Below are 19,805 nucleotides of genomic sequence, written 5' to 3' on the forward strand. Positions count from 1 at the left end.
AATGGCCCCCACAGTCACCAGATCTCAACCCAATAGAGCATCTTTGGGATGTGGTGGAACGGGAGCTTCGTGCCCTGGATGTGCATCCCACAAATCTCCATCAACTGCAAGATGCTATCCTATCAATATGGGCCAACATTTCTAAAGAATGCTTTCAGCACCTTGTTGAATCAATGCCACGTAAAATTAAGGCAGTTCTGAAGGCGAAAGGGGTCAAACAGTATTAGTATGGTGTTCCTAATAATCCTTTAGGTGAGTGTATATATATGATTATCAAGATCATGGAAAACCTGAAAATATCAGGGAATTTTAAAATGGAGATTTCGAGTCCTGGAAAAGTCATGTAAAGAACTTACATTTTTTAAATTCATGGAAATGTTTATTGTGAATATATATTTTTGTGGTTATACTCAGCTCTAATATATTTAAATGGCAAGAAATTGAATCATTGATTTAACTGATTTAAGACATTCACAACAGAAACAGTGGAAGTGAATGAGAAAGATTCTTTCACTTATAAGATTAATTCAAAAACACTAATTAGTTAACAAATGAAACACCAATAGTTCAAAACAAGTGTATGATTGCAGTGCAGAAAGAAAGTTGTTCTTGATGCTTAGCTTCTTTTGGAACTATTTTTTACTGCCAAAGAAGAAATCCATGAACTAACTGGCCATTTTTTGTCAGAATCGTAAGTAATTTAATATTATTTACTAGTTGGTTGAATTGTTGTACAAAACCAAAACCATGATGAAGTTTTGTCTCATGATGAGGTTTAGATCTAAGCTGAAGTAACTTTAGAGCCTATACTATAACACACTAAACATTAGATCCTCTGTTTTATTTTGATAATAATAACCCACTTATGATAGGTGTGGATGAGAAACAAATCAATATTTAAGTCCTTTTTATCATTCTTTTTACTATAAATCACAACCAAATTGGCCCGGTTGCTAGGGAGGGTAGAGTCACATGGGATAAACTCCTTGTGGTCGCGATTAATGGCTCCCGCTCTCAATGGGATGCATGCTAATTTGTGTATGGATCGCAGAGAGTAGCATGAGCCTCCACATGCAGAGTCTCCGCGGTGTCATGCACAACGAGCCACGTGATAAGATGCCTGGATTGGCAGTCTCAGAAGCGGAGGCAAAGTCTTGTCCTTGGCCACCCAGATTGAGGTGTGTAACATATATAAATACATAAAGTTACCACAGTCCTCTTAGCTCAGCCACTCCAAGTCAAACATGGTTAAAAGGTCGAAGCTTTTCAATCCTGTCCAAAACCAACTGTGGTCAAGGAACTCCAGCGCTTCCTCGGGTTCACCAACTTTTACCGCCGATTCATCAGGAACTTCAGTTCCATCAATGCTCCATCAACCTCACTACTGCACCAAAAGCCAAAGAAATTACCCTGGTCACCTAAAGCCATCCACGCCTTCCAGACACTCAAACTGGCCTTCACCTCCACTCCCATACTGTGACATCCAAACCTGGAGCTCCCGTTCATTGTGGAGGTTGATGCCTCATAAGCTCCATCCTTGTGCCGCCGCCTTCTGCAAGCTCTCAACAGCAAACAAAATGATGACATCTTGCCATCAAGTTGGCGCTGGAGGTGTGGCGCCATTGGTTGGAGGGCACCAAGCACCCTTTCCAAGTGGTCACAGACCATCGGAAACTGGAATATCTCTAGGAGGTGAAAAGGCTGAATCCTTGTCAGAGGTCTCATCTGAGACCGATCCTCCTCCAGCCGAATGTCCACCCAAACACACTTATGTACCTGCTGCGCTCCGCCCTTCCCTTCTCGAGGACTCCCACAGCTCCTCCCTCGGATCGGGCCATCCCGGCATAACACAGACCCTCTCACTCCTCTGCATCCGTTACTGGTGGCCCCAGATATCCAGGTATGTCAGGCGGAAAGCTTCTTCCTCTGCCTATTCCTCAAAGACCCTGGTCCCACCTAGGAGTGGACTTCTTCACTGCCCTGTCTTCCTTTGAGGGGTTCACCTGTGTCTTCATGGTCGTAGACCATTTCCATAGCCTGCCGCTTGGTACCACTGAAGGGCTTACTAACTGCCTTAGAAACAGCCGAGGGCCTGTTCCATCAGGTGTTCAGGAACTTCAGACTCCCGGAGGACATAGTGTCAGACCGTGGACCACAATTAATCTCAAAGGTATGGAAGGCTTTCTTATCATTTCTGGGTGTGTCTGTAAGTCTCTCTTCTGGTTACATCCACAGACGAACAGGCAGATGAACGGAAGATCCAGGAGCTCGGTCCGCTTTCTCCGGACCTACTGCCATCGCAACCAGAACCACTAGATTCACTACCTTCCCTGGGCTGAGTATGCACAGAACTCTCTCTGCCAGCAGACCACCGGCCTCACTCCATTCCAGTACATACTCTGCTTCCAATCTTCCTTATTCCCCTGGGCAAGCGAACCTTCAGAGTCACCATGGTTGACCACTGGTTCCAGATGAGTGAGAGGGTCTGGGATGAGGAGAATGTTCACCTGCAGTGGGCCATAAGAAGACGGAAAAGCCAGGCTGATGTCCGCTGTTCTGATCCGCAACCCGACCAGCCAGTACATTAGGTCTGGCTCTCCGCCAGGGACATCAGACTTCACCTCCCTTGCAAAAAGCTAAGTCCCCGTTTCATTGGCCCTTACATTAGTTTAGAACAAGTTAATACCGTAACATATTGTCTTCAGTTACCACCAGACTATAGAATTGTACCTACTTTTCAAGTGTCACTATTAAAACCTTACCATCCTTCTCTGTCTCCCTCTCACACAGAGCCCGATGGGGGTGATGAAGCCCCTACGCCACTCCTGGAGGATGATCCGGTGTATTCTGTGCGGGAAATCCTGGACTCCTTGTGCCCGAGGGGTCGTCTGCAGTTCCTATTCGACTGGGAGGGGTCCGGCCCAGAAGAAATGTCTTGGGTGGCTCGAGACGACATTCTGGAACACTCGCTGCTTTCTACCTTCCACGCGGATCACCCAGACTGCTCAGCTCTGGCATCAGTCCTCGGGAGTGGCCTGTGAGGGGGATTTTTGTCACGCGAACCTCAGCTCTCCACCTCCCTCAGTGTTCCGCTCCTCTTCAACCGATTTCTAATTCACTGCACCTGCAATCGATTTACTCGCTCATAACAGCCTGCATAAATAACTCGCCTTCACGCCACTTCATTGTCAAATCTCACACAAAGGACTCTAGTTTGACCGTGCTGCTCTCACGCGGTGTTTATTTACCTTGTCTGTATTTCTTCTTTGATCATCGATATCTGTTCAGTGTTTACCCTGCTACTTCACCTGATACCTCTTCTTCAGTTCTGTGGACATGAACCTTGTGAATCCTTCAGTTTGTGAAGCTTCTCTTCTGTGTGATATCACCTGTACCATTGATCTCACTGTGTTAACCCTGTAAATCCTGAGAGTCTCAGAAAACACTCTTGCACTTGGTTTTACTAACTGCAACTTGTGTGGCTTGAATTCCTGACATCATGTGTTTTACTAGACATAACCAACTGTTTATGATGTAATATCCTATAATATTTTAATATTGAACTGCTAATTCTGATACTACTCTATATTTCAGGTAGAATATATATCTTGGAAAACCATAAATAATTCCACCAACAAATTCAGATTTTCCTGGCAATATCATTCTTATTACAATCCAACCATGATTTTGAACAAATTTTTCACCATTAGAGAAAATCTAAAAAACGTTTCACACGTTTTATTTTCCACATTGTGTTCTTAATTGTATAATCCATTACTGTAACATTGCGGCATCACTTAAACAATATTATTTACCTACGGCTGAAACAAAAATACTGTGAAAAGCAGTGATGCAAAATAAATAAGTCAAAACAATTCATAAATAAAATAATCATAATTATACAGTTGGTTAACAGGCACTGAAACGTGTGTGTGTACATGAGAGAGCGTGAAGCATAAATGTGTCACGATGAATGAAAGAGAAATTTAAAATCAACCATCACAACTCTACCACATGGTGATAACAGAAGTCACCTGTAGGACTGTAGTGTGTAGCTATACACAGAGAAAGAAAGCTAGAAACAAAGGAGTAAAGGAGAGAAAAAATATTCTTGATCATCAATGTCATTATTAAAGAGTAAAGTTGTATCGCCTTGTAACATAACTTGTTTTATAATATATACTTGTTTTATAACACAAGGCAGGAAATAGGCTGATTGATGCTTTTGTAAGAATGGAGAGTACAGTGAAAAATCCCTATGAAGATGATGTTCTGAGTCCAACAAGCTGCACTTAGAAAGCAAATGCAGCTCTTGAAATTCAGAATACAACACTTTGGCCCTTGCATTGATCTCACATCCAGGTTTGTAAAATAATCAAGAAACATGAACATCATTAACCAAGTTTACGTGAACATGAAAATTCTAATTTGTTCATGTTCCGTTTATGTATGTGTTATGTACGAAAACACAATAACCTGATTGCCATAATCCATTTAAGCCAATATTCCGGTTTCTAGAAATCCGAAAGAAGCTGGATGGACTCACATATACAGATTACTTGTACATTCCAATAGTTGTGTTATATTCCATGTAAATGTGTTTTCAGAATAAAGGCTTAACCAGAATATGGACCTTAATCAAAATTATGTGTAAGTAAATGTGGTAATTTACATGCATAAGAGTATTCCAATATTAATCAGAATTTTGTCATATTCTGATTATGTAATATCATGTACAGTATGTGGATTAACCTGATTGGCAAACCATTATTGGTTTCTAGAAATCTAAGCAAGATAGCTGATATAAACACTATATTAATCAGAATTGTGGGTCACGTAAATGCATTATTCAGAATATCCATCTGTATAAATCTGAACATGCACAAACAAAGGTTATTCTAGGTGGTATTTGATAAAGACTTTATATTTAAGAATCAAATCTTAGGAGGACAGCATGAAGGAAACATTTTCTCTCTCTTGAATCTTACATTTTCCAAACAATTGCACTCTTGTGTGTTATAAATAAGGACATAAATGAGAATAAATGAGTTAAGTTACTACACAAAATTACTCAAATGCAGTGTAATAAATGGCAAGACTGTCCATCTCCATTTTTTCCTGATGAGAATAACGGGAATATATCTCACATGTCTTATTTACAATATGCTGATGACACATATAGAGGGGTATATAGGGGTAGCTCTGGAGCATGTGAATGTCTTTTTCAGAATAAAAGTTTAACCAGAATATGGACTAAAATTGGAAAATGATGTGCATGTAAACTTGGTCATTCAGTATAGATTATGATATGTTAAAGGAATCGTTCACGCTAAAAAGAAGATTCTCTCATCATTTACTCACCCTCATGCCATCTCAGATGTGTATGAATTTCTTTCATCTGCTGAACACAAATTAAGGTTTTTTGAAGAACATTTCAGCCCTGTAGGTCCACACAAGGCAAGTCAATAGTGGCCAAAACTTTGAAGCTCCTAAAAGCATATTAAGGCATCATAAAAGTAATCCATATGTCTCCAGTGGTTTAATCCATGTCTTCAGAAATTATATGACAGGTGTGGGTGAGAAACAGATCATCATTTAATACTTTTTTTTACTTTAAATTCTCCTTCCTGCCCAGTAGGTGGCGATATACACGAAGAATGTGAATTGGCAAAAACAAAAGAAGATTTATATGAAATAAAGGACCTCACTATTGATATTTTTCTCACCCACACCTGTCATATTGCTTCTGAAGATATAGATTAAACCACTGGAATCTTATGGATGACATTTATGCTGCCTTTGTGTCCTTTTTGGACCTTCAAAGTCCTGGTCACCATTCACTTGCATTGTATGGACCTACAGAGTTGAGAAATTGTCGAAACAAAATGTGTTCGTGTTCTGCAGATGAAAGAAAGTTTAACACATCTGGGATGACATGAGGGTGAGTAAATGATGAGAGAAATTTAATTTTAGATGAACCAAAAATCTGAACCTTTTAGAAACCAGAAAAGTGAATAAAGCGGAACAAATTATTTAAACATCCAAAACAGAACAAATATTATGTACTTTTGAAAAACGTCAATTCATGTTAATATTAGCACACAGAGTGGTGCCCCAAAACATTTGTCAGTTAAAAATAATGCCTCTTATCCCGTTATGTTTCCTCATAATCAAACTCTAATACATCTTGTAATGTTCTGCTTATATCATGTTTAGATTCAGTGGTTTGCAGCCCACCCAAGAGTTTCAGAATATGTTGGTTTGATAAATCAATGTAGGTAGCAGTTTTTTTAAGCTATAATTCAGCTAAATTCAATTCAATACATAAGCCACATGAACAATAGAAAATTTTCAATTTAGACTGTATATTCAAAAATGGTAAATGTCAGCAGTTTCCTTGTATTGGTGTGTCTTGAATGCAAGGAAAGCATAGAAAGCAGCCATCTCCTTGTGTCTTTTAGTCTGAGTCTTTCCAGTTAGAAAAAACTAAACAAGGGAAAGAGAAAGAAACTTCCATCTCATCCTATTTTGCCCTTATAGTTCTTTAGCAGCATTAACAATAGCTGTGCCGCCGTGTTACAAAAAAATACACTAGGAGTCTTCCTGAAAACTTGACACTCTAGTAATTTTCCTAAGTCCATTGAGTTTATGCAGGCAAAAGACAGAGTTTTATGAAACATTGAAGTACATAGTTTGACATTTAAGTCTGTTGCCAGAGCGCATCATTTGGACATCCAGTCTAAGTTGCAAGATTGTCTAGACCTCAGTGCTAATGCTGCAACTCCGCTGGAACATTTCTCTCATGGTGACCGAACGGCTGAGATTTAGTTTGTGGTAGTTGGGTAGCGGTGTTGGCAGCTGAGTGGGAAACGGTGTTGGCAGCGGAGTGGGTATTGGAGTGGGCAGCCCCAAATATTGCTGATGCACGCTGCGGTAGCTAATGCGTTCACCGCCATTCCGCAGGCCCTCTGGCTGTTGCAGGTAAAAGGGCAGATCATAATGTGTACACGGACAGTAGGTCTGCGAGCGTGTCAGTTTTCGAGCCCGAGGTGGCGTGAAGAGGCCAGGCCCATTGGGGGTGGTTGCTGTGGGGACAGTGGCCGCCAGGATGTTGTGGTTTGAATGCTCCTGCGGCAGGCGGGATGTGACGGCGAAGTCAGGCTCCTCCTCCTCTGACTCCGACTCCTCCTTCTTGCAGCAATAATACTGAAACAGGGAATATGGGAAAAAACATGTGAGGTTTAAGGTGCAGTGGTGTTCTTGTGGATAAAATACAGTTAAAGGATAGTTCACCCAAAAATGAGGGTGAGTATAATTGATTTTTCCTTTACGCCTGTAAGTAGCTCACTCTAGTGCCACATGATGTGATATTTGAAGTACAAACTAAAAGTTAAACAACCAGACTCATCATAGATCATTTAAAATGATGCCAAACAGAGACAACAGAAACTCTTTTAAAGACCCCATGAAATCACTTAATGAACACCATTTTCTTTCCTATGTTGATGAAATTCTTAGAAAAATAGGAAGATGTGGCAGGACTATTGAAGGAATTTGTGCTTTTTCTCTGATTAACCTGTTGATGTGAGCCCCCTTTTTGAGCACAAACCATGAAAATGACATACCTGACCTTAAATGGTTGTATTTACTGGACCCTTTGGAGTATGGACACAGTTGCATCTTTTGAAAGAAAACACTTTGGGCTTTATTTCCCAAGTTTCAGAATGAATATATGTTGTTATTTTTTAAAGTTCGAGAACTATGAAGTTTATAGTAATGGAAATATTTTGTGCTGAATATGTATTTATAATTAAAAACAACCATAATAAATGTGCCAAGACAACCCAGAAAATACAATGTTCTCAAAGCCACAAGCCTAAAGAAGTTATGTTTCAAATTTGAAGATGATCTAACAAAAATTGAGGTTCCTACAAGCTTTTTTCTCTGTAAAATCACTGGAAGCATACAGAGTAAAATTAAGGCTCCGCCTCTCAAATTCAACACAATCTCTGACGTTACTGCTTTGCTATTATGAATGAAACTATGCCACATTTTTAAAAATAGACTTTGGAGATGGGCTCGTTGGGCTCTAATATATAAGATAATACACAGTTTTACAACATGAATGCTGCTCAGATTGCATAGTTTTTTGAAGAACGACGACGAAGGATAATTCTTCCAGGCGAGATCTCATATAAACAATGGAGAATATATCAATATTTCATAGATTTATCACTTTTATGGACAAAAAGTGCTATTGAATGTTATACAATGAACCCTTGTCATGGACAATTGACCCAAGTGTGGTGAACTGGATTCATCTGGCGATCGTTATTTCATAATAAAGGTATGAAGTCCCGTTTTGATATTGCATGTTTTCATTTGTACTCCTGACACAAATAAACAAATTGCTGTTTCTGGAGCACTGCTATCGTGAAACAGAAATCGGATATCAATGTTGAACCCTTAGATCTTTGAAAAGATGTATAATTTGTTAACATTATTTACATTTATATACATTATATATTAAATGTAAACAGAGTGACGTCACCACCGAGTGCGAACAAATGCGTATCAGCATGTTAACAGTTTTTATTGATTCATACAATTGACAAGGAAAAGCCAAACATATATTCACAGAATCAACATTTAATCCCCACTATTAGCCCTCCCAATCCTCAACCCCACCCTGACCCTCAACAAACATCCCTGTGGTCACACATGAAAAGAAAGAAAGAAAGAAAATAATATTTAAAATAATAATAATAATCACACACATTTAAAACTATACTTCTCTCTCCAATGCCCCTCCCCGAGAGTCCTCCAAGAAGGCCAAAAAGCTGCTCCATTTCCTATCAAATGAATCTAAGTTTCCCAGCCTTCTACATGACATTTCCTCGACTGCCGCCCCCCTACCCATCTCTGTGCACCACTCTTGAACTGAGGGCACTCCAGCCAACATCCAGAACAATCTGTCTGCCGATCATAAAACTGGCTAGGACCCAATTTATTATGTGTTTATCCACTATATATTTTTTTTGTAATTAATATTTTTTTAACAACATAATTCTTACAATAATAAAGAAAAACAAACAAAAAAAAAAATATGTATATATAAATACAAACAATATTTAAACCCCACAACCACCCCTCAAAATCCCCAACAAACATCCCCGTGGTCACACATGAGTAAAAATACAAAACAAACAAACAAACAAACACACACACACACACACACACACACACACACACACACACACACACACACACAGGTCAGAACCCTATTCTCTATGTGACAGTTCCATCGACCAAAATACAGAGTCTGGGGCAAAACTAAACCAGAGTGCCCACCAAATAACACACAAAACTCTATGTAAAATCTATGTAAAATCTTAAATTGCATCAGAAGCACCCTTGCATCTCTAGATGCAAACTTGACGTTTCCTAGAATCCTAGCCCACACTCCCTCCTCCAATACAAAGTTGAAATCTTTCTCCCATAATCGCTTGGTAGAAGTTAAAGCTCTGTCCTCCAGAATCTGAATTAGCAGGGAGTAATAAACTGATGCCTCATGACCTTTTCCAAAAGCAGTAATCACCATTCCCAGAGTATCTGCTGCTTTATGGGGTGTATGCTACTCCCAAAAATAGTACAGAGCACGTGGCGCAGCTGTAAATACCTATAAAACTGAAATCTGGGAATCCCAAAATGTTGAACCAAATTTTCAAAAGATCTCAACATTCCACTCTCATTTAGGTATTACATATTAACCTGCCTCACAATCCACTCTGACCAGTAGAAAGGGGACTTTTGGTTTCTGCCATAAGCTCAAGGCAACATTTAAATAAATGTCAGAGTTAAACACACTGGACACTTTAGTCCATACACGTGCAAATGGGAGATAACGGGGTGTAACTTAACTTCTCCGATTAGTTTGATAGAAAGGCTTTGCAATGGTGAAATAGGGGCAAGAACATCCTGTTCAATACAAAACCAGGGAGGGGTTCTCTCAGGTGGAAGCGACCAATGAGCCAAATGTCTGAGACCGAATGCATAATATAAAAAAAATCTTGGGTAGGCCTAGCCCACCTTTGTCTATCGGCCTATGCAGTTTAATGAAATGTAATCTAGGACGCTTACCATTCCAAATGAAAGACTTAGCTATAGTATTAAATTACTTGAAATAAGAGAGGGGGACATCTATAGGGAGATACTGTAGCAGGTAGTTACATTTTGGAATACAATTCATTTTAATAACATTAACCTTCCCAATCATAAATAAACTGAATTTGCACCTGCCCACATCGCTCAAAAACCTTTTTTTATTAAAGGGTCAATATTAACTAAAACAAAACAAATTAGCTGGGAATAAAATCACTGAGGCAATGGTAGAAAAGATCTCTCTCTGAATTATATATCTAGCCAGACATTTTCTTTGTCCACTGACTAAAAGTATGACTGTATTGCCCTGAATAGCCAAATTCCACTTTCCGTGACAAAATAGTGTTATATCTGTATTTCAATCGAGTCTCTGAGGCCGTCAGACAACATACGACACTTCAGCTCTGCCTTTGCACTTTTAATATACCCTTCCAACTCCACGAGTTCTTGTGCTTTGGATTTTTTGATGAATGAGGCATACTGTATGATCCGGCACCTAAGAATCACATTAAGTGCCTCCCAAGCCACACCTACAGAGTATACTGAGGACCAGTTATGGACTGATGAAAAAAATATACAGTCCCTACCAGATGGGTTCAAAACAGCAGAACCAACACAAAAAGAAACAAAAACAGCACTCAGTTCTTCGGAGAGTGAATGCTCAGTGAGTCAGGTCCACTTGAGAACAACAGATAACTTCATCCGTTCATTCAATTTCTCGACGTTCCCCACTTTTGTAACCAACTCAGAGAATTTTGTCTGCATGGCAGTGATCGATCGACATAATACAGCAAGATCCTCCAAGTCAGCAACGACCTTCACGAGAGTCCACGGTCTGAGGCCCTCTCAGAGGTATCAGCTTGAGAATGTTACTGTCTTTTAATGTCTCCAGAGTCTGAGGATTTTGAATTCTTTGACATCTTGTCTTCATAGAACAGTTATATTGTGTATCGAATCTCACCGGTTTATGACACAAAAAGTAATAAAAGCTAGCAAAAGAGCGCAGAGCTTACTGTTCACATGTCTGACCCTCACACAGCGCCATGCGACTTCCCATGAAAGTGGAGTGTTGAGATCCTTTGAAAATTTAGTTCAACATTTTGGGATTCCCAGATCTCAGTTCTTTAGGTATTTACAGCTGCAACACCTGCTCTGTACTATTTTTGGGAGTAGCATACACCCCCTAAAATGGCAGATACTGTGGGAGTGGTGATTACTACTTTTGGAAAAGGTAATTAGGCATCAGTGTATTACTCCCTGCTAATTCAGTGTCTGGGGGATGGAGCTTTAATATCTGTCAAAAGATCATGGGAGAAAGATTTAAACTTGGTATTGGAGGAGGGAGTGTGGGCTAGGATTCTAAAAAACAACAAGTCTGCATCTAGAGATGCAAGGGTTTGCCTTATACAATTGAAGATTTTACATTGATTCTATTGGACCCCCTCTAAATTGATAAGTTGATTATCTTGCAAAGAAATTAAAATTCACATTGGGTTTTCTGTATAGGCTAAAATCCTGTTTCTCCTTGGCTTCATGAAAACGCTTAGTTGCTGGCCTATTTCTGTCACAGATAGATTATGGGGATACAATCTATAGGTTTGCCTCTCTGTCCACTTTGTCCAAATTGGACCACCTTTATCATTCAGCTTTTAGGTATGTCACTAACTCTAGTTTTAGAACACATCATTGTATATTGTATAGTTTGGTAGGATGGTCATCTCTTCATCTGTGAAGGCATGAACACTGGTATATTTTAATTTATAAGGTCATTTTAGGAAAACTACCAAATTATTTAAATAGGACATTTTTATTATATCGAAGTTCACAGAACTGGCTACAGTTCAAAGTGCCTGCTATTAGAACAGAGGCTGGAAAGCTAAGCTTGTTCCATTACGGCCCTTGGTCTTGGTGTAACGTTTGTGGAAGCAGGAGAATGCAGACGGGTGGTTAGGATCCAAATGCAGTTTAATATATAAGTAACAAAAGGGTAAACACAAAGAAAAGTCCACGATGGGAAAAACTAACTATCAAACAACAGAACACACAGCTAGAAGAACAAACACGAAGGGCAGGAAACAGGGGCAAAGGCATGACAAGAAACCATACACGATATCAACATTAAACAAACAACGATCGACAGTGACTAAACAAAGAACCAGGGTTTAAATACACGGACAAAATGAAGACTGAACGAGACACAGGTGAAAACAATGATGAGTGCACTATGGAGCTACAAGGGTGACAAAAGTGAAAACTAAGGAACCCAAAAAGTGTCAAAAATGACAAACAAAGGGCAACAGTGAGACAAGACAAGGTATACCTAACACTTGGAATGATGTACAGACTAAACTCAAACTACAATCCCTCATCTTTCTAAATGATTTTAAACATAGACTAAAGGAGGTGGTTACTGCTAATTGCAGCTGCTTTGCTAATTCTATCACCACTTAACTCCTTACTAAACAAACCTATGATCAAATATAGTTATTTATGCGAACAGTACCATGTAGGGTATTATGAAATACCTATATGTTTGTGTTGTTATGCTGTGTTTCGGTGTTGTATAACATCGTGTCGTGGTGACTTGTTTTTTCTGTGTTTGCTGTTGTCTAATGATGATGTTGCGTTTGGTTACTTGTTGCTTGTTATCTGTTTAATCCTGCTATCTGACCCTGTCTTGACTAGGTCCCACTTGTAAAAGAGGTTTAAACCTCAATGTGATATTCCTAGTTAAATAAAGGTTAAGAAGAAATTGTATAGGCTTGGTCTTAAAGACACAACCACCTGCTGGCGATGCCAATCAGAAGATGAAGATACAACCCATGTTTTTTGGTGGTGTGTTAAGATCCAAGAATTTTGGTTGAGGGTTCAGAGTTTTGTGTGTGATGTATTGGGCACTCAAATTTCATTGTGCCCCAGACACTGTTTTTAAGGTGATGGGGCGGTTATCAATATAGCGAATAAACACATACAAAATTGGGTCCTAACCAGTGTTATGATTGCCAGACAAGTGATTTTAAGGGGTTGGAAGTCGGCTGGGTGCCTCCATTTCAGGAGTGGTGCTCGGAGATGGGGAGGGTGGTGGCTTTCGAAGAAGGGTCAAATAGAAGACTGGGGAATTTGGATTTGTTTGTTGAGAAATGCGGCAGATGTTTGGTGTTCTTGGAGGGTCCTCGGGGTGGAACATTGGAGAGAGAGGGGTAGTTAATGTCTGTGATTATTATATATTTTTTCTTCTTTTGTATGTGCTCATGTGTGACCACAGGGTTGTTTGTGGAGTTGTATGTTTGTTTTTTGAAGAAAAAAAAATCCCTCGACCGCAGCTTTCAAATATCTCGTACGTAATGTATATTCAGAAATACTGTGTGAAGATGTGTCATATAAGGTTTGATGTCAGTGATGCAGAATACCATTGGTTCTTGCATGCCAAGTGACCGACCAAGACAAGTTTGAACATGAGGAAGCACGAATGAGATTTGAGAGCTGTGGCGGAGGGGAAGATTTTCAGTAAAAAGCAAAGATTCAGTTTGTTCCACAAACAAAGCTATCATATGACTTCAGAAGACTTGGAATATGATATATGCAACAAACATTGAAGTCAGGATTAGAGATGGGATAGAGAAGAACACTTCTTTTTAACATTTGCTTGTGCTTGTGAGAAGAAGCTACCTCCTTGAAATCTTGTTGGAATCTAAAGAGATCTAAACAAAACAAAGACTGTGACACTTCTTCTAAGGGAAGAGAAAAGGTACTAAATCATGCATTATACCAAAAAGACAGGCATGACAGTTCTCCAAATGAGAAAAGAGATGGAGGAACAAAAGAGGGCAAGAGAGGAGCAATCCTCTTTGTGACGTGAGCACCATTGTGTTGCAGTCAAGGTCTCACCTGCAGCCTACAGTAGCACAGTACCGCGATAATGCACAGTAAGATTATTGTAGCTAGAATTCCACCTGTAATTACCACTGTCCCGGCTGTCATTCGAAAGCCTCTCCATTAACACCCTGAGAAAGAGAGAGAAAACAGAGTTATAGAAATGAAGAAGGCAATAGACATTAGATTAGCAATAAATGGCCCTGAAGTTGCTGATGACATCAAAGTAACCCTTCATACAACCACTGCATTTGCTATTGAACTCCATTACCTTCAATCAAATGTGTCAGAAGAATGTTATGGACCTTTTAGCATGATAAAAGTTTCTCTGCACCTATGATTTGAATACTAAAATCACGAGGAGTGTGATAAATGTGAATGGGCAGAACAAATGGAAGAGAAAATCCAACCCTAGATCCAAATCCAAAGACCCTAGAAGCAGATGATGAATGTCAGAAGAAGAGGAAATGACTGAGACTCAGATGACCGATTAAAAGGACAGGTAAGATAATATATAGGAGATTAAGGAACAAAGGTGTGGTTGATGGATAGAGAATAAAAGGATAGTATTTTAACTTGATGAAGATCTAGTTGTCTTTTAGCAGAATATGGAGAGGTGAAAATCCATGCTCGGGTTAAGCCCCTCGTTCAAAGGAGTAATTATACAAGAGTGGCATAGTAATTACAGTACCACTTCAGTTTCTGAATCTGGAGTAACCGCTAAGATTCAATCTGCAATGTTTGTTTTAGCGGCTTGGATCCTTAAATATTACACTAACACCAACCAGAACAGAGGGCAAATTCACTAATTCACTTATTGCTTTGTGCTGTGAGGTGTTTCAAGTGTACTGAATCTACAGTCAACATTTGGCAAGCGATCATTTTGACAAACTTTGCTAGTTGAACTGTAATGATAAATTATTTCATTTTGCTGCGCTGCTCAACGTGAACCTCTAGAGGGTGTGCCTCTATTTTATGGAGGTATATCAGTAGCAAAACTTGAGAGCTTGCATATTTGGATTTGAGAACTTGTACAATAAATATGTGTACTCGTAAGTTGAAATTTACACTCATAGCACTGATGTGAAAACTTGTAAAATAAAATGTTTAAGTTGAATGTTGCAATCTGCACTCACAGACAATATTCAAAGCTTGTGTTGCAAGAGTCAACTTCCCCCTGTGGTGCATTTGTAAATTTTTCTTGCACATCTTTTGTTTCCTATAATTAAAAGAACATCTTTGTTACTGTCGTAACCTCCATTCCCTGATGGAGGGAACAAAACATTGTGTCGTTGTAGTGAGACTAGGGGTTTCTCTTGAGAGCCTCTGTTACCTCTTATATTTAAGAAAAGGCCAATGAGAATTGGCGAACAGAATTTGCATGCTCCTCCCCCGAACATACGGGTATAAAAGGAGGGAAGCGTGCATCTGTTCCAAAAGGTTTTGAGCTGAGGAGCCGAGAGTAAGGTCTCGGCCATTTCAGCGGCTTAGTACAGTAACCGAGACATTCACCTTCTGTCACTCACTCGATGTTGTGTCGATGTAGTGACACAAGGGGTCCCTATCTAAAAACGCCACAATACTGAACAGTGTTACATGGACTTCTGATGCAGTTGCAAGAAAGCTGCTGCGTGCGAAAATAGCAGGTGCATCAGACTGCACGTAACCTTCCCCCAACGCCCCAAAAGACGTCATATAGTTCCCTACATTCCTGAGGGAAGCGACGTAACTAGCATGGGAGCAGGCCGCGCCAGCCATGGCCTTTTCTCTCTCTATGTTTTCTCTCCATAGAGTGTTAGATGCGGCTGGGGCCATCTAAAGCTATAACACGCATTGGGGAAGGCGTTATTTTCCAATCTTATTCTTTAAGGGGGAAAAGACCCCGTGGAGACCACACCCTTCCCAGCAGGGGAGGTTAACATGGAAGTGGCGCGGTGGTAGGTCCTGCCTCGAAAGGGAGGAGCTCTACAAACACAGCGACCAGGGGGCAGTTGGAACTCTGCCCAAGGGACACGCGGGTCCGCTGACAGGGGGGCCGTACCGCGGAAAATACATCACAGGAGAAATTGGAATAATCAGAACCTGTGGAGCACCTATTCCAGTGCAGGCAAGTTGGTGCCTGTGGTGTGTCTGGCTGCGAACTACCTCTACTGAGTTCGGAGCCAGAGGGCTAGGAAGGAAGAACACCCAGTGTCCGTGACTTGTGGACTTAACTGGGAGAGTAGAGCTCACATCTTCACCTCAGGGGAGGGGAAAGGTGCTATGCGCAAGTGATACACCCGGCCAGCTGTACCGTATTACTGAATTCTACGCGTTTGGACCTGGCAAAACATGGGACGAGACCGGCTCGAAGGTATTGGGTATTGGGTATTGCCCAGCCCGCCACTCTGCAGATGTCTGCTAGAGAGGTGCCATTGGCCAGTGCCCACGAGGATGCCACACTCCTTGTAGAGTGTGCTCGAACCCACAAGGGGGCGGGCATGGCCTGGGACTGGTAAGCCAACGCAATGGTGTCCACGATCCAGTGGGCAAGCCTCTGTTTGGAGACAGCGTTTCCTTTCCGCTGTACACCAAAGCAGACAAAGAGCTGCTCAGAGTGTCTAAAGCTCTGCGTGCAATCCAAATAGGTGTGCAAAGCACACACCAGACACAGCAATGCTAAGGCTGGGTCTGCCTCCTCCCGGGGCAGCGCTTGCAGGTTCACTACCTGATCCCTGAAAGGGGTCGTAGGTACCTTGGGCACGTAGCCCGCTTGGGGTCTCAGGATGACGTGAGAGTCTGCCGGACCAAACTCCAGGCAAGTGTTGCAGACAGAGTGCTTGCAGGTCCCCCAACCCTCTTGGTGGAAGTGAGCGCAATCAGGAGGGCCATCTTAAAGGTGAGGGCCTTAAGTTCGACTGATTCTAGCAGCTCAAATAGGGCTCTCCGAGGGCCGAGAGGACAACGGAGAGATCCCATGAGGAGAACAGGCATGGCCTAGGAGGGATCAACCTCCGGGCGCCTCTAACGACTTATCATCCACTGCATTGTGGTGAGCCACTATGGCGGCTACATAAACTGTCAAGGTGGAAGGTTTCCTCCAGCCTCTCCTAAAGCAATGAGAGCACTAACCAGACAGCGCACCTCAGTGGTTGTTTAGATCGGGATGAAAACCAATTTGCAAATAAGTGGCACTTTAGGGCTTAAAACTGCCTGGTAAATGGAGCTCTGGCTTGAGCGATTGTGTCTACGACGGCTGGTAGTAGACCGTTTTAATCTTCCGCATCCCATCCAAGGGCCAGATATGAAGGTTCCAGAGGTCTGTGCACGGATGCCAGAGGGTGCCCCGTCGCTGAGAAGGAAGGTCCTTCATCAGGGGAATTTGCCAGGGAGGTGCTGTCATGAGGAGCATGAGATGACTTGTTCCACGTCCTCCCTGACCTTGCACAGGACACCTCTAAAGAGCATAAGCTGTTGGAAATACGCTGCATTTCAGCGGCTTTCCTCTTCTTCTGCACACCAGTGCAGACTACGATGAGCGCTTCAACAGCCCTCTAAAAGAGTATATATCCATGGTCATGTTCTCGCAGTGAGAACATGAGCCATCCACAAACACTGCCTCTGTGTGATCTCTGCCCAGACATGAGAGGCAGCACCAGTTGCTGTCAAAAGCAGAGAGGTAACGACCGCATCCAGGAATGACACAAAGGCAGAATGGCATCTTAAAAAAAGACACGTCTTTAAAAAGACGTTCAACGTCAATGTGTTTACAGTTTTAGAGAACTATATATATGTATATATATATATATACTCTTTTAGAGGGCTGTCGAAGCGCTCAGGGGCGTAGTCTGTACTGGAGTGCAGAAGAAGAGAAAAGCCGCTGAAATGTGCCGTATTTCCAACAGCGTATGCTCTTTAGAGGTGAGTGGAACAGCACTGCATTTTACTCAGTAAGCTGAAACACAGCCACTCAGCTCCGAAGAAAAAATCTGTCTGAACAGACGCACGCTTCCCTACTTTTATACTTGTATGTCCATGGGAGGGGCATGCAAATTCAGCGGCTTTTCTCTTCTTCTGCACTCCAGTGCAGACTACGCCCCTGAGCGCTTCGACAGCCCTCTAAAAGAGTATATATATATATATATATAGTTCTCTAAAACTGTAAACACATTGACGTTGAACGTATTTTTAAAGACGTGTCTTTTTTAAGATGCCATTCTGCCTTTGTGTCATTCCTGGATGCGGTCGTTACCTCTCTGCTTTTGACGGCAACTGGTGCTGCCTCTCATGTCTGGGCAGAGTTCGCCAATTCTCATTGGCCTTTTCTCAAAGATAAGAGGTAACAGAGGCTCTCAAGAGATACCCCTAGTGTCACTACATCGACAAAATGTCGAGTGAGTGACAGAAGGGGAACTTTGGTTTCTCTAACCAGGTTGCCCAGTATTCTAATAACTATCGGACGTCTAATAATTCTAAAACATACAATGAGTCAGGTTGGAGTACATTAAAAAGTTTAAAAAAAAACTAATCATGAATAGGTTCTAAGTTTGATCAAAATCAATATTTCATTTTTTTGCCATATCATCCAGCCCTATCCAGTAGGTGGCGATATGCACAAAGAATGCTAATCGGTAAAAAACAGAAGAAGAACTCTCGTGAACGTGCAGGAGGGCTGTGTAGTGTAGATATATAGTAAAAAATGACTTAAATATTTATCTGTTTCTCACCAATACCTATTCTATCACTTGTGAAGATAAGGACTTAACCACTGGAGTCGTATGGTTTACTTTTCGCAGCCTTTATGTGCTTTTTGGAGCTTCAAAGTATTCTTAATTATTCACTTGCATTGTATGGACATATAGAGCTGAAATATTCTTCTAAAAATCTTCATTTGTGTTCAGCAGAAGAAAAAGTCATACACATCTGGGATGGCATGACAGTAAATGATGAAAAAATTGAATGCAGTAGCAGACAGTTACCTTTTCCTGTCTGTTTTATAAATTTGTATTTATTTGTATATCATACAAACCTTATGACTGCAATTTAGTGAACGCTTTCCCCAATCACTGCACTCAAACCAGGACTCCGGGAGGATCACTACATGTTTAAGAGGTTTGAACCATTTATTTTCATTAATTGGACTCTGGAGTGGAAATATTCCTTTATTTGAATGTTTTAATGGACCTTATAACATACCTGGAGATTATATTTATAACCAAGGACTTGAAAGCAATGCGATTATATCACTGCTCATACTCTGTACAATCTTTACTCGTATCTTTTTTTATTTTGTTTGTGAAATATACCCCCAGTGCTTGTTCATGTGGTTTATGTACTGTTGTTTGTACTACTGTATATTCTTGCAAAGTAGTCTGACTCTGCAAAGTGCTGCCTTCTCACATACGCACTCCCCTTTAAAATCATAAAATGCATTGAATTTTATTTAAATAATCACAATTCTTCTTTGCTTCATCAGCCCTGAGTAATGATTAAAGAGTGAGGTAGGTCTGTAATATTAAGTAATTGAGATAAATTGTACATACATAGAGGGCCTCACCCATCTGCTGGTTTTGGGGACTAATTGCCTGGAATTCTGAAATGCATTAAGGGGAATGTGTGTGGATGGGTCCTGCGTAAAAGCGATGAGATGTGATATGTGCGATACTCTGGCAGGGGAGGTGGAGCCGGGGCCTTCTTCGTCAGCTCCACGTCATGATGACGTGAGGGGGGGAAAGAAGCTGCGGCCCCTCCCATCCTCAGGGTATTTCCTGGAGGTGATTTCCCTTTGGAGC

General features: G+C 41.0%; 1 protein-coding gene across 2 annotated transcripts in view; it reads right to left on the minus strand.

The window, feature by feature from the left end:
- Positions 1–5,786: 5,786 nt before the first annotated feature.
- LOC127635431 (protein FAM163B-like) overlaps positions 5,787–19,805 on the minus strand; it is a 45,744-nt gene continuing 31,725 nt past the window's right edge. The window contains exons 2-3 of one of the 2 annotated variants that reach the window (XM_052115480.1): positions 14,050–14,165; positions 5,787–7,206 (exon numbers count right to left, since the gene is read on the minus strand). In XM_052115480.1, the coding sequence (XP_051971440.1) occupies positions 6,757–7,206; positions 14,050–14,142 (543 nt within the window). In that variant the 5' untranslated portion in view covers positions 14,143–14,165 and the 3' untranslated portion in view covers positions 5,787–6,756. The remainder of the gene's footprint in view (positions 7,207–14,049; positions 14,166–19,805) is intronic. The other variant, XM_052115481.1, reaches the window with a different exon arrangement.

The sequence above is a fragment of the Xyrauchen texanus genome, chromosome 43 (genome assembly GCF_025860055.1).
Source record: "Xyrauchen texanus isolate HMW12.3.18 chromosome 43, RBS_HiC_50CHRs, whole genome shotgun sequence".
Classification (NCBI taxonomy): Eukaryota; Metazoa; Chordata; class Actinopteri; order Cypriniformes; family Catostomidae; genus Xyrauchen; species Xyrauchen texanus.